This window comes from Cicer arietinum, chromosome 5 (genome assembly GCF_000331145.2).
Source record: "Cicer arietinum cultivar CDC Frontier isolate Library 1 chromosome 5, Cicar.CDCFrontier_v2.0, whole genome shotgun sequence".
Lineage (NCBI taxonomy): Eukaryota > Viridiplantae > Streptophyta > Magnoliopsida > Fabales > Fabaceae > Cicer > Cicer arietinum.
In genome coordinates, this window is record NC_021164.2 from 52,503,926 (window position 1) to 52,517,564 (window position 13,639).

Here is a 13,639-nt window from a genome sequence, read left to right on the forward strand (position 1 = left end):
ACATGGACATATATAAAATAAGTAAATTAGTAAATGTAAAGATGAGTAAGTAACTTAATAATGAATTTTTATTTTTATTATTCAACCTATGTTATTTATATGAAATACATGACATTTAAGAATTCATATAAATTTTGCTGTATCGAGTGGGCAAAATATCTTTCATTTTAGTACTACTCACAAAATACTAAAGAAAAATAATTTTTCCGTTACAAATAAAAAATTACAATACACATAAAAACTATGAGTATCTTTTATCTTTGAATTTGCATGTTAGTCTTCATTAATCTTTAATTAATCTTTTGAATTCTTTTGAATTTGCGTGATATTTAATAATAAATTTAGAATATAAAATGTATAGTAGTTTTTAAATTTGATAAAATAGTGTTTGAAAAATCATTACTTTCAATGAAACGATGAAATGAATTGTTTCTTTAATTCCTACATAAATTTTATATTTTCTTAAATAAATGATTATTTTTCTCTTCAATATTCTGGAAATTTAATTGAATTCATGGCTAAGAAGTCTAAATAAATTTTATATTTACTTTAAATAAATTATTTTTTATTTAATATAACTGTCTGTCAACACAATACAACTTATAATCAAAATTATTAGGACGGGTAACAGTTATTTACGAGAGAATTTAAAATCGGAGTTATTAAGACAAATGTTATAAGATGATAGAAATATACATATACACATTTACAATTTTTTGAGACAAAATTAAGAAATATAAACAATACAAAATATATATATACATGACAAAATAGTAATCTTTTTTTATAAATAAAATAAAATAACAATCATAGATTGAATTTTTTTTACCAATTCAAGTAATTAATGTGAACATATTGCTAGGCGCAACACGAACAAATACATAGTTTCACCAGAATATTAATATCTTCATTGCATAAAAGTTTGTTTGACATTGAAGAGATCGAGACAAAAACCACGCACACCTCTAACAACCAAATTCCATGACTCATTTTTTGGAGAAATTGAAGCAACAAACTCTGATGGAGAAATTGAAGTTTCAGACATTGGATAAAGATGAATAAGAAAGTTTTGATAAAGAAAAGTTAAAAGAATTGTGTATACAGATATAATATGAATGAATGAGAGAATACCGAATATAGACAGTTAACAGAGTATTAAAAGAATTCGTAAAATAAAATAAATTTTTTAATTAAATTAATTTTAAGCGGGTGGTTGCTAAAGTAGTATTTAAAAAACAATTACAAAAAGTCGTGGTGTCATTTACTGTATTTTGTTGTTATTCTTCTTCTTTTTTAATTGACCACTAAATTCTCAACCGTTAAACGTAAGTAGTGGTGTAGTGTATTTTATTTTTAATCCATTTTTTTATTTTTATTCTTTTATTTTTTTAATTGGCCATTAACTTTTCAAGTGGCGCATGTACAAAGTCGTTTAACATAAGTTTAATTGTGTACAAAGTCGTTTAACATAAGTTTAATTGTGAAATGTCAGGTCGTGCATTATATTTTATTTTTAATTTATTTTCTTATTTTTTAATTGGTTATTCACTCCTGCATTTCTCATCTAATGGAAGTTTTATTTTTAATTTATTTTTTTATTTTTTAATTGGCCATTAACTTCTCAATTAAACTTATGTTATATAAAATATATAACATAAGATGATAGAAATATACATATACACATTTACAATTTTTTGAGACAAAATTAAGAAACATTAACAATACAAAATATATATATGCATAACAAAATAGTAATCTTTTTTTACAAGTAAAATAAAATAACAGATTGAAATTTTTTTACCAATTCAAGTAATTCGTGTGAACATATTGCTAGGCGCAACACGAACAAATACATAGTTTCACCAGAAATATTAATCTCAAATCGATAAACAAAAGCTCACGAATATTAATCTCAGTACTATCTCCATTGCATAAAAGTTTTGTTTGATATTGAGGATATGAAGACAAAAACCATATTCGCACACCTCTAACAACCAAATTCCATGACTCATTTCTTGGAGAAATTGAAGCAACAAACTCTTATAGAGAAATTGAAGCAACAAAATATGATTTTTGTTTCAGACATTGGATAAAGATCGATAAGAAAGCTTTGATAAAGAAAATTGTGTATACAGAGATAATATGAATGATATTTATAAGGGAGATGCAAGAAATGAGAGAGTATCGAAGATAGACGGTTAACGGAGTATTAAAAGAATTCGTAAAATAAAATAAATTTTTTAATTAAATTAATTTGAAGCGGGTGGTTGCTAAAATAGTGTTTAAAAAACAATTACGTCAAGTCGTGGTGTCATTGACTGTATTTTGCTGTTATTCTTCTTCTTTTTTAACTGGCCACTAAATTCTCAACAGTTAAACGTCAAAGTAGTGGTGTAGTGCATTTTATTTTTAATCCATTCTTTTTATTTTTATTCTTTTATTTTTTTAATTGGCCACTAACTTTTCAACTGACGCATGTACTCACTTCTGCATTTCTCATGTAATAGAAGTTTTATTTTTTTTCTTAAAAAAAAATCTTTTATTTTTAATTTATTTTTTTTATTTTTTAATTGGCCATTAACTTCTCCGATACATGAAAAAACTGTCAAGTCGTGGTGTATTGTATTTTATTTTTAATTTTTTAATTAACCATTAAATTCTCAACGGATGTATCGTGGACAAAGATAGTGCTTTTCTTACAAAAAAACTTTTTATTTTTAATTCATTCCTTTTATTTTTTTAATTGGCCATTATTTTTTTAATTGGCCATTAACTTCTCAAGAATAAGCACGTATTATTTCTATTAATAGAAACTTATATTTTCTTAACACTCTAATTTGTTGACACGTGTCAAACTTGTCAATTTATTTTGCTTTATTATAATGTATAGATGTATATATGCAACATTAACCATTTATTATCAATAATATGGTTATTTAATTATTTTAAAGAAAAAAATAAATAAAATGAGATAATAAATTATTAAAAATGTTATGAAAAAAATAAATCAGATCATCAAAAGTAACAAATTTATTGGTTGTTTTTTCTTTATAAAAAATTTATGCAACAAAAATCAACAAATCAACAACAAAAATCAATACAAACATTTTGTTCAAACACCTTATTCAACAAATCAGCAAAATCAGGAAAATCAACAAATCAGTAAAATCCATACCTTAAGAGTTTAGACGATGAACGGCCAAGGCGAGCTGAAGCTAGGCGAGGCAGCAGCGGCGCATGACGGCAAGAGGGCGGCACGGCAGCGGCGCGACGCAACGCAGCAGGAGAGTGAGAGAGGAAGAGAGAGCCGCGCGCAGGAAAGAGAGAATATGATTTAGAATTTAGGTATTATTGTAATTTTGTAATTTTAATAAGGGCATTTCGGTCATTGCATCTATAAGTTTTTTATTTTTATTTTTGGGTGGCCGCTGCCCCCGTCCCAAGCAAGATGTCCCTGCACCAATCACCTTTCCCTTTAAACAAGTTCACAACTTTTTTGTTGTTTCTGAAACACTACCTCGGTTCACCAACTTGGTCATTCTCTGATTATTCATTCACTAGAGCCACACAAACAAATTTTCTTCCACTTTGACTTTTCATAAGAGAAACACAGGTAAAAAACGTCCTCATTATCCACTTGTATATTCATTTAATTATTATGGTTTTTGCAGATTTGTTTACTTTTTCTTTTTTTAAAATTTTTATTCCTAGTTTAGTTTCCCTCTGAATTATTGTTGTTAAAGTGTTTTGTTTTTGGTTATTGTGCTGGTGCTTTTCCTGTTTTTCCTCTCTTGGATTCTGTGGAAGTGTTTTTGTGTAAGCGAGGAAATAAAGTTTGTAGCTTTATTGGAATCTGATGATTTTTTTGTAATACCCTTTTGTTTTTTATGGCTAGTTTTTAAGCTTGAAATATTCTAGGTATCTTTGTATATCACTTTCAATTTTGAGAGCTTATAAGGTTTTGGTTGCTGTTTTAGTGTTTTGTTGGTCTTGATTCTCATTTCTTAATTGGCTTCTCTAAGGTTTGGAGGAACTCAAATTCAAGCTTATTTATTTCTTTGTTATTTCTTTCTATGTTACTTTACATGTAGTTGTGTTTGTTTCTTTTTTTGGATCTGCTTAATCCTAGATTTTAGGGCAATTTATTTAAGCTGTATTTTTAGTACTGGATTAGTGATTTTTGTGTTCTGCTAGTAGTGTACTATGTTGTTCAGCAAGTATTTAGTGTATGTTTGGTTTCACTTTTCGAGGAGCCAAAATTGATTCCAGAAGTATAGAATTGATTTTATCATGTTTGGTTGTTCTTAAGTAAATTGATTTTGCTACCAGAGTTGATTTTAACTTGAAGTTAGAATTCACAACTTTTGTCTCCATAATTGATTTTTAAGCCTTGAATCTTTTATTCAACTCACTTTTACATGAATGTATGCAAGCCTAAATCACTTTACATTCTACTCATTTATGTGCGTTCTGTCTTAGTTTTGAAGTTTTCCTTAAAATAGTGTGTGAATTGACATTTTTGTAGCTGTTGTGCTTTGGCAGGTTCCTAATTATTGTTGTATGATCATGGATTCTCCACAATCTGTTGTGTCACCCTTCAGGAGCTCAATCTTGGGTGAGGGTGAGAAGCACAAGTCTGAAAATGTTTTCACACAAAGCAATGGTCCCGCCTCTAAGGACATTGAAGTCAATGGGAAGGAAACTATCATGTCAAATGCTGAGGAATGTCTTGGGGTGCTTGACGTCTGTATACATCAGGCTAGGGACATTCAAAACATCTGCATATATCATAAGCAAGATGTTTATGCCAAGATTTGTTTGACGAGTCATCCCGAGAATAGCGAATCTACGAAGACCATCAATGGAGGAGGAAGGAACCCTGTGTTTAACGACAATCTTCGTCTCAATGTTTGGAACGTCGATTCTTCTCTCAAATGTGAGATATGGATGCTGAGCAGGGTGAAGAATTATCTTGAAGATCAATTGCTTGGTTTTGCTTTGGTACCGTTATCTGAAGTACTAGTTCAAAATGGGAAACTAGAGAAAGAATTCTCTCTTTCTTCAACCGATCTATTTCATTCTCCTTCAGGTTTTGTTCAGTTGTCGCTTTCTTACACCGGTGCGACACCTGATGTTATGGCAATATCTGCAATGCCTGGGGAGGCGGCTACACATGACACTTTGCAGGACTCGGAGACATCCGAGTTGTTAGCTAGAGATTTGGATAAAATTGAGTTTCCAGATCCTAAGATTGTAAATGAAGACCACTTAATGGTTTCAGAATATTTCGGCATTTCATGTGACGAGACTCAGTGTTCTGATAGCTTGAACACTTCTGATGCTGAAAATCATAGTTCCGAAGCAGGCATTCGGCTTGTGGAAAGCTTCTCAGCATGCAGTGTTGAGTCTGTGCAACCTCCTAAGGTTGATTCTCCTCCGAGCAGTTTGTCGACAAATGGAGTTTCTTCCCCTTCTGCACCTGAAAGCTCAGAATCATCTGATGCTGCAGCTTCTAAGTCTCCAGGTCAAGAACAAGTTTCAGGCACCGAAGAGGTAAAAAAAGTGGATGTCAAAGATGGTGAGAGCGATTCCTCAAGTGCTGTTCCAAGTGATTTATTCCCAAAGCCTTTTGTGAATGTGAACATCGAGCCAGAGCCGACAATGGTGCAACAGGATATAGTAGACATGTATATGAAAAGTATGCAGCAATTTACCGAGTCATTAGCGAAAATGAAGCTTCCTATGGACGTTGAAAGTGAGCCTACTAGTTCGGGAAATTCAAGTACCGAGCAGAAACTACCGCCATCTAAGAACGGTAGCTCCCGTGTCTATTATGGGAGCAGAGCTTTCTTTTGAGCTTTTGCTTCCTTGGTTTAAGGGAATATAAGCCGGTGACTGTAGATTTTTAGAACGAAAAATGAGATTTGGATTCTCTATAGTCACGCAGTTGTGGATCTCAGCTGTTAGATTAAGATCGAATTGTATTTCATAATGCATTTTTTAAGACAATTCGGTGGACTCAAAATACTATCGTTCTGATCTGCATCCAGCGATCAGATCCCTTGTGTGTCGGACTGTGTGTTTTCCTTTGACTGTAGGGAATTTGGGTCCAGAAAACTGATAATAGCAGTGAAATGAAATAATGTACTCTATCCAGTGTGGTTTCTCCTTCTGTATTTTCTTGAGATGTTGTAGGTTACAGGGAATATAACTTTGTACTCTCACAAGCATGTTGTTATCTTAACTGCTACATTAACTTTTCTGTGTTACCTTCTTTCTTTGTCTTTTTGATTTGAATGTCAATAATTGCAAAATGGAACTTTATGGCACAACATACTATTAATCATGTCTGCTAGTGATTATATGGTCCCACATTCACGTGGTGAACACTAAAGTAGATGGAGCAAAATCTCCAGGATTTAGCTTTCTTCTACTTTCCACATGTAAAAGCTCATGCCATACAGTATCATAGGTCTTTATAGTTTTTTCAGCCTAAATTTTATTTGTCCCAGTTTAACAAATTTGGAATAGTCATGTTTATTCCTAATTAACATGGAATAAACTCTTAAAATGTAATTATATAATACACCAACACTTTAAATCAAAGGTGTGTCCGTCACTGACACATGTGATTTCATGCAATTTGTTCATTTTTTCAAATTATTATTGGTATTTGACATGTCATTGTCATGTATGTGTTTGTGTAAGTGCTTCATAGATATTTTTCATCAAGTTAGATGTTTGCTTCCCCAGTCATTTGATGCCACTGCGGCAAATTAGAAGCTTGCAATTGTAACTTCCATCCTATGGTGTCTTTGACGCCAGAAAATAGCATTTTGCTGTGAAACCAAATATGGGCTAAATCTTTTGGAGAAATTCATTACATCACATGCATGGTTGAAATATAAACACAAAAAACCAAAAAAATAAACTTGAAAGCTAAGGTTCGTACTTCCTAGTATTGTTTAAGGATTTCTTCTGTTTCAAATAGGCACTTCAATTATCTCTGCAGATCTTGCATACATGTGTCTCCTACAGATCCATGCAATCTGACCATTGTCCCTGTACCTTACTCGCCACAGTCCAAATTTCTCTGCAATATCCTTCCCTGTGGAGCACCTCCTTTCCCTTAAGAAATCAACCATCCATTGTTGTGCAGCTTTTATGTCTTGTTGAATGCCCCTTGAACCTTCTGCGGACCTGTTTCTACAACCGATAGCTGCAGCCCCTACAGCGCCTGCTGCAGTTGCACCAACTGCACCAAAGAGAAGCAAAGAGCCAGCCAAATGAGCCACTTCCTTGCTCAAATCCGGTATCATTTCCCCCATTCCAGCTGCAAGATGAGCTCCTATTTTAAGAGCAAAAGTTACCATTACCATGAACTTTTTCATATATGGAGCTAAAGACTTCACAGCCATGTTATCAACTTGCATCATTTCGCATCCCATCTGATCTTCAACAACGTGCATTTGTCCCCGGAACTCACATAACATGTGAAGCCGGAGGGCGGTCATGCCAGAAACCATGGTGGTGATCAGTCTCCTTGAGTAGTTTTCTGCTTTTACGAAATAGAACATGTTAGGTACTTTCCTCTCCTCAACTTGAGCATTGAAGGTTGCTATGTAATTCACTTTTCGATGAAGCTCGAGTAGGAGTCTGTGTTCGTAATATCTAAGTCCTTGGATTTCTTGCTTCAAGTCTCTAATTTCTTGTTCAATAATTTTGAGTCGTTGTAAAACTTCTTCAACTCCTTTTGCAATGCCACCAAAACTTGGCTCAACTTTTTCAGCTTCATTGCTTATTGTTATAGGCTGATCTTGCTCTTGAGGGTTATTTTCATTTGGGATTTGCAGCTCCTGAGCAAGATTGTGGAGGTCATGATACCTGCGATGCAGCACTTCCCGGAAGTCATCATCTGATAAAAGGTCTCGAGCAAAATCAAACCCTTCTTGGAGAATAGGCCTGCCGGAATCCAAGACCGAACTCCATGTGTATTGATAATCATACATGCTGTCTGCTGGAAGTGAAAGTAGTGCTTGTTTCAGTTGCTGCAGAGGTGCACACTGAGTTCTTCTGTATCTTGGTGGTGTCAAATTTCGCACGCATTCCGGTCTAATGATATTTTCAGTCATGGTGATACCGTGGCAAACACTTTGAATTGCCGGGATTATAAGTTGCTGAATAACTCTTAAAGTTTCTGTCAAGTTCTTGGTGGAGCACGCCAGGACGTCGATATAGTAACCAAGTTGTCCTCCAAGCTCAACTCGGATGTAAACTCCATTGATGCTGATTGAAATGAGATACTTCCCAAGACTGTAAGTTGCGCCATGTTGACTCATTAGAGCCTTTATTCTGTTGTGAAGGTGAACCTGCAGCACCAAATGAGAAATTTCAATCACAATTGTAGCTTTAAAAACTTATGAGTGAAGATCAAAATATAATCAGTTTGCATATGGGTAGCTTGTAGTTAGTTTGTTGTGCATGAAATGTTATTATAATAAATAATCGAAGTGCGAAAATCCTAATGATGTTAGTATATATACCAACTGGTTGAAATATATACTAAGTCCCTTAGAGGACCTCAGGTTGTATATATTTGTAACAAGTTTAGGGGAGTATTAGAATTAAGAAAACCTGTTGATATTCTGTTGATATTCGTAGACTATACATCTTCATAGATTATTGGTTAACATTCCTAGACTATACAACTTCTTAGGTAACACCATTATAAATTCAAGGTGTGTGATCTGAGTTGGATACACAAAATTTACAGAAACTACAATAATAAATAATCAAATAACCAACAATGAACGAACTTTGACACACTAGGTGCAGGAAACAATTTCATGTTAAAAATGCAAAAGAAGTTGCAAGAAACAATTGCAAAGGGTGAAATTGAGGGAAAAACGAGTAGTGTGATGGAGAAACACTTGCCTGTAAGCGAGGGAAGAATCCCGGTGTTAGAAACATATGACTTGAATCATCACATTTGAGATGGCGTCCGGCATAAAGGCAGTCTGATGAGCTTATCTGCCATCTCTGAGGCTTTCCTCTACCTTCTTCAAGAATGGAAGGAATCAAAAGTAGAGAATTTTGATCTGATGCATCTTGCTCATAACAAAGTTCAAGTTTAAGCATCATTCTCACAAGGTCACTAGCATCTAAGTTCTCAAATACCTTTGATCCCATACCAGGCATTGGACTTTGTAAACTTCCTCTTAAGATTTTCTCCAATTCCTTCCTACTAATGAATCCATTGTTTTCTGAAGACTGTTGCTTTCTAACATTCAACTTTATGAGCTGACCAAGTGCTTCACCACAGAACCACTCACAATCCAATATTAGAAACTCCAACTCATCAAAATAAATCACTTCACCAATGTGATGAAGACAAGTAGCAACAGCTCTTCGCTTCATTTCCACCGCCTCTTTATTATAATGTCTCGATCGGATTCTCAAAGGCAGGACTTTTACTTGACACAGCTCACCAAACTCCTTCCACTTCATTGCCGGTTTGTTGTAATTCTCTGACCTCCATTGTGATAAAATATGTATTAGATCATTGCAAAGTTGATAAACTCGCGGTACTCTTTGGAGGATTGTTTTGCACGTCTTTCGAATATGATGAGTGAGTTTACTAACCGATGCAGATGATCTTGCATCAACTGTGAATACAGTTGGATAGAATTCAACATAGCCTTGAAACTTGTCTCTCAATCTTTGAATTGAATCAACTGTTTGCTGCAGATTTTGAGATGATTGGTTGATTTTATCAAAGTGTGTAAGAACAACAGCTACACTTGGTAGCATGCATTGTTGTACTGCTCTTTTGGAGTTGGAAACTATGAACCTTAGCCAATATTGCAGGTCCTCTTCAATCTCTGCAGTGCTTTTTGGTTCTTTGTTGCTCGGCTTCCTGAATAAACTCGATATGATAACAAAAATTGAAGCACTACCATGCCCCGGGAACATAAGATCATGAAGGGAGAAAAACTCATGCTGACCAGCAAGATTCCAAATTGAAATCTTTGTATCCTCATCCTTGAATGTTTTTATCTTAATTCCTACTGTTTTGACATCCTGCTCCATTGGATTCACTATTGTTCTTACTTGATCCAAGTAGGGAAGCGTCGAGGCACAGAAGTTTTGTAATATCGAATGACAAAGTGTGGTTTTCCCTGAAAATATGAATTCAAGCTATAACTCAAGTTGATTTACAATTAGTTTGTGTTTATCAGTGTAAGAAAATAGTGGTGCCATAACGTATGGAATTTGAACAAATCACTTTTGTTCAGTAATACAATATTTAGTATAAAATGTTGTTAAGAAGTGGCTATAGAGGCGCCATAGCACTACAGCGTAGCGGAATTTAAACTCACCGCTATTTTTATTGATCTGCGATTGACAACACTGGTGTTTATATGAAAATGATGCTTAATTACATTTCATGATCATATTTTATTTATATTTTAAGGCGGCATTTCGTAAAATCAATCTATATTAAAACATCAAAGATAAATAAATACTCAACCTTACCTGCATATTCTTGCCCACAGAAGAAAACTCTGCAACTCTTGGGCTCAGTGAGTGGCATATCTTTGAGCAAATCCATTTCAGGTTCAGGATTCTCATTCTGCCCTAATCTTTGATAAATCCCCGTAGTCTTTCCAGAATTATGTAAAGGTGTTCTTGATAGATCAATTTCTTCAATCCAAGGATTTATATGCAATGTCTCCAAAATTGTCTGCAGCAATGTCTCTCCTTGAACACCTTTGCACCCTTGCAAACACAAACATTTCAAGCTAGCATTCTTCTCTAAGCTCTTAAAGATTTTAACAAAATCATCTGGTCTCAAACTCTCATCATCATGTATCCCGAACCGTGTCACTGTCTCATTCGTTATTAAAAACTGTGTTATAGCTGCTAAACCATCCCTTCCTATTCTTCTTCTCCCTCCACCAAAAGTAACACACTTCAAACTAATGTTAGCTTGCATTTGCAAAGATGAAAACCTACTTATAGGACAAAGTAAATGCTCGACGCCTATTCCGCCGAATAAATTTCCAGTTAAATGCAAAGTTTGCAGACTATGATTCTTAAATAGTCCAGCTGCAACATACACAATGCCCTTATCTTTAAGACATGTTCTTGAAAAGTTAACCTCTTTTAGTGTTTGGTTTTGTTCCAAAACCCATCTAAATTCCTTAGCACACTTGGATTTAATCTTGACACCAGTCATGTCAAGTGATTTAACAGTGAAATTCATTCCTAAAGAACAAGCAACCCTACAAGTACCTGAGAGGTTAAGCTTGTAAATTCTAAGTGTACTATTACCATGAACAAATTCAACAACTTTTGAACATTTTTCACCATTTTTTTCACCACACCAAACATGAACTTCCGTAGCTCTATTCCTTGCCAAAACTGAAGATATAAGAGGTGTAGCTATGATATCATTTGAGTCAAAAATTGTCAACAATTTAAGATTTGGATTAACTTCAATCATCTTTGAAATCTCTTCAGCACCTCTTGAACCTACTGAATCTTCCCATATTTGCAACTCTTCCAAACTATGATTCACCATAAGAGAAGAAGCAATTAATCCAGCACCAATAGAACCAATACATGATTCTGAAATCATAATCTCTTTAATCACTTTATTTCTCTTCAAAATCTCAGAAAAATCTAACATGCTTTTGTCATTGAATCTGTTTCTTCTAAAAACAAGTTGTTTTACACATTGGTGATTACTAAGAAGAGTTTCAAGGTTTCTTACCTGTTGTGAGTTCCATTCAACTCTGTGGAACTCTAAGTTTCTCAATGTGGATTTGGTGTTGTTGGATTCTGATAGTTTTGTTAAGAAGCTGGAAAAGTGGTTTAGATTTTCTTTGGAAATGTTTATGTTTATGGAGTTGTTTGTTTCTTGGTAACAATTTGAAGTTGGTTGGAAAAGGTAGAAGGAAATGCTGTGTAGGTTTTGGTTTTCCATGTTGATTGCTTGGAGAAACCATTGTAGTTCTTTTAGGTTCTGGTTTGATGACATAATCACTTTCAGAATAAGCTCTTTCAAAGTTATGTTTTGTAATTCAAATGTTTGTTTATTTTTTGTTGGAAGACAATGTATGATAAATGTTAGAGAATGTAGTCTTTGTTTGAAAACTGTTAGTATATTCTTTACTTGTCTTGATGGTGTGGATTGATTCTTCAAATAGTTATGTTTGCTTGTCATTTGAATTTTTAAGTATTTATCCGTTGCATGATATTGATGAAATGTTTTTGTTTTATTTAACATTAAGAAAAATCACTTATACCTAATGCCTACAAAATGTGATCCAGTTAATAACTGTGGGGTATGGGTATCTGCTTTTTGACTTTTGGGGTCGGTGGAAACTTTGTGCATTGCTTTGTTTTCTTCCTTTCCCATTATAATAGAAACATATAATAAAATCTTATGAGGTAAGAGGAAAATGAAGACTTACCAAGTAAATTGATTTTAAGTAAAATTAATTAAATATAAAATAGTTTATGTGTAGGAGTAATTAGGTAAATATTAGTTGAATAATAAATTTATATGCAAAAGTCACATTTATATTTAAAAGTTATAAATCCTAACTTTTTATTGAAATCAATTCTAGAAATAAATTTCATTTTTTATTTTTATTAAATGGATAAAAATCATTATGTTTGATATTATTTCAATATATCAAAATTAATTTTATACTTTCAAAATTTTTGATTCTACAAACTTTACAACATGCACTTGATAGTCGACAAATTGAACCTCTTTTCAAGGCTACTTAACGGTGAATAAATAATTTTTTAACTAATTGTGAACACCATTCACCAACAAGGGGTCCATTATTCTCTTTTTATGTTGCTAATTTAATTTCACATAAAACAAAGTTGATAAAAACATCTGGTGAGAGATTTTATGTACTACAGTATAATATATCTGTATGTATAATAAATTGGTGTTGTGTCAAACACAAATATTGTGCAGCAATGTATCTTGCTGCAAGTTGAATTAAGATTTGAATACATATATAAAAATATATATTATTTAATTTTAAAAAATATTTATTATTATTATTGTTATTATTATTATATTTTGAACTATTCGAAATATTGTAATCAAAACCTTGTGATTAAAATTGCTTAGTAGACTGGAACAAATGATACGGTTGTCAGACAATAAAATTTTAAAGTTCTTCTATTTTATGCAGAAATAATAAACTCTTAATTTTGGAGGCTCTTTTTACAAGAAATTTAGAGGCTCTTATAATTTTAAAAGCCTTTGTAAATATTGTTCTAGTCAAGTATTTTACGGTTGCATTTGAATTGAGCATTACATGGTAATGTACATTCTGTTTCTGCAATCCAATGAAAATATAAATTTACATGAAATTATGAAGGTTAATGAGAAAGCAAAACAAAACTATCAGGTCATCTTCCTTCAGAGTCAACAAACATTCAAGACAGTTTATTTAGTATTATGATTAAGTTTATTAATTGGATTGCCTTTCAAATAAAATTGTATTAATTGGATTAGGTCATTGCCAAGGGTATGTTTGGTGAAATCTAACAAATAAACTATATTGCAATAAATAAAAAAACACTAATCAAATAGTTCATGATTTGA

The 13,639-nt window shown here is 32.9% G+C and overlaps 2 protein-coding genes and 1 long non-coding RNA gene across 8 annotated transcripts; 1 reads left to right on the plus strand and 2 right to left on the minus strand.

Annotated features, from left to right (window-relative positions):
• Window positions 1–727: 727 nt before the first annotated feature.
• Window positions 728–3,310, minus strand: LOC140920320 (uncharacterized). Its single transcript, XR_012163141.1, has 2 exons — window positions 3,176–3,310; window positions 728–1,017 (listed from the first exon to the last, which is right to left on the minus strand). It is a non-coding gene; the product is annotated as an uncharacterized lncRNA (long non-coding RNA).
• Window positions 3,196–6,269, plus strand: LOC101499515 (uncharacterized). 6 transcript variants are annotated; one of them, XM_027336070.2, is made up of 2 exons: window positions 3,196–3,345; window positions 4,543–6,269. In XM_027336070.2, the coding sequence occupies exon 2, from the start codon at window positions 4,561–4,563 to the stop codon at window positions 5,854–5,856; it is 1,296 nt and encodes a 431-aa protein (XP_027191871.1). In that variant the 5' UTR covers window positions 3,196–3,345; window positions 4,543–4,560; the 3' UTR covers window positions 5,857–6,269. The 6 variants fall into 6 exon arrangements, with proteins under 6 accessions (XP_027191871.1, XP_004506670.1, XP_004506671.1 ...); XM_004506613.4 differs by lacking the exon at window positions 3,196–3,345 and adding an exon at window positions 3,447–3,613; XM_004506614.4 differs by lacking the exon at window positions 3,196–3,345 and adding an exon at window positions 3,472–3,613 and having other exon boundaries at window positions 4,526–6,269.
• Window positions 6,270–6,829: 560 nt separating this feature from the next.
• Window positions 6,830–12,193, minus strand: LOC101500255 (protein TORNADO 1). Its single transcript, XM_004506616.4, has 3 exons — window positions 10,537–12,193; window positions 8,935–10,178; window positions 6,830–8,369 (listed from the first exon to the last, which is right to left on the minus strand). The coding sequence occupies exons 1-3, from the start codon at window positions 12,041–12,043 to the stop codon at window positions 6,984–6,986; spliced, it is 4,137 nt and encodes a 1,378-aa protein (XP_004506673.1). The 5' UTR covers window positions 12,044–12,193; the 3' UTR covers window positions 6,830–6,983.
• Between the last annotated feature and the right edge of the window lie 1,446 nt (window positions 12,194–13,639).

Coding starts and splice junctions, on each gene's coding strand:
- LOC101499515 (XM_027336070.2), top strand. CDS start 4,561: ATGATCATGGATTCTCCACAATCTGTTGTGTCACCCTTCAGGAGCTCA.
- LOC101500255 (XM_004506616.4), bottom strand. CDS start 12,043: ATGTCATCAAACCAGAACCTAAAAGAACTACAATGGTTTCTCCAAGCA. Junction 10,179..10,536: donor CTGTGGGCAAGAATATGCAG/GTAAGGTTGAGT, acceptor TCATATTTTCAG/GGAAAACCACACTTTGTCAT. Junction 8,370..8,934: donor GATTCTTCCCTCGCTTACAG/GCAAGTGTTTCT, acceptor TTGGTGCTGCAG/GTTCACCTTCACAACAGAAT.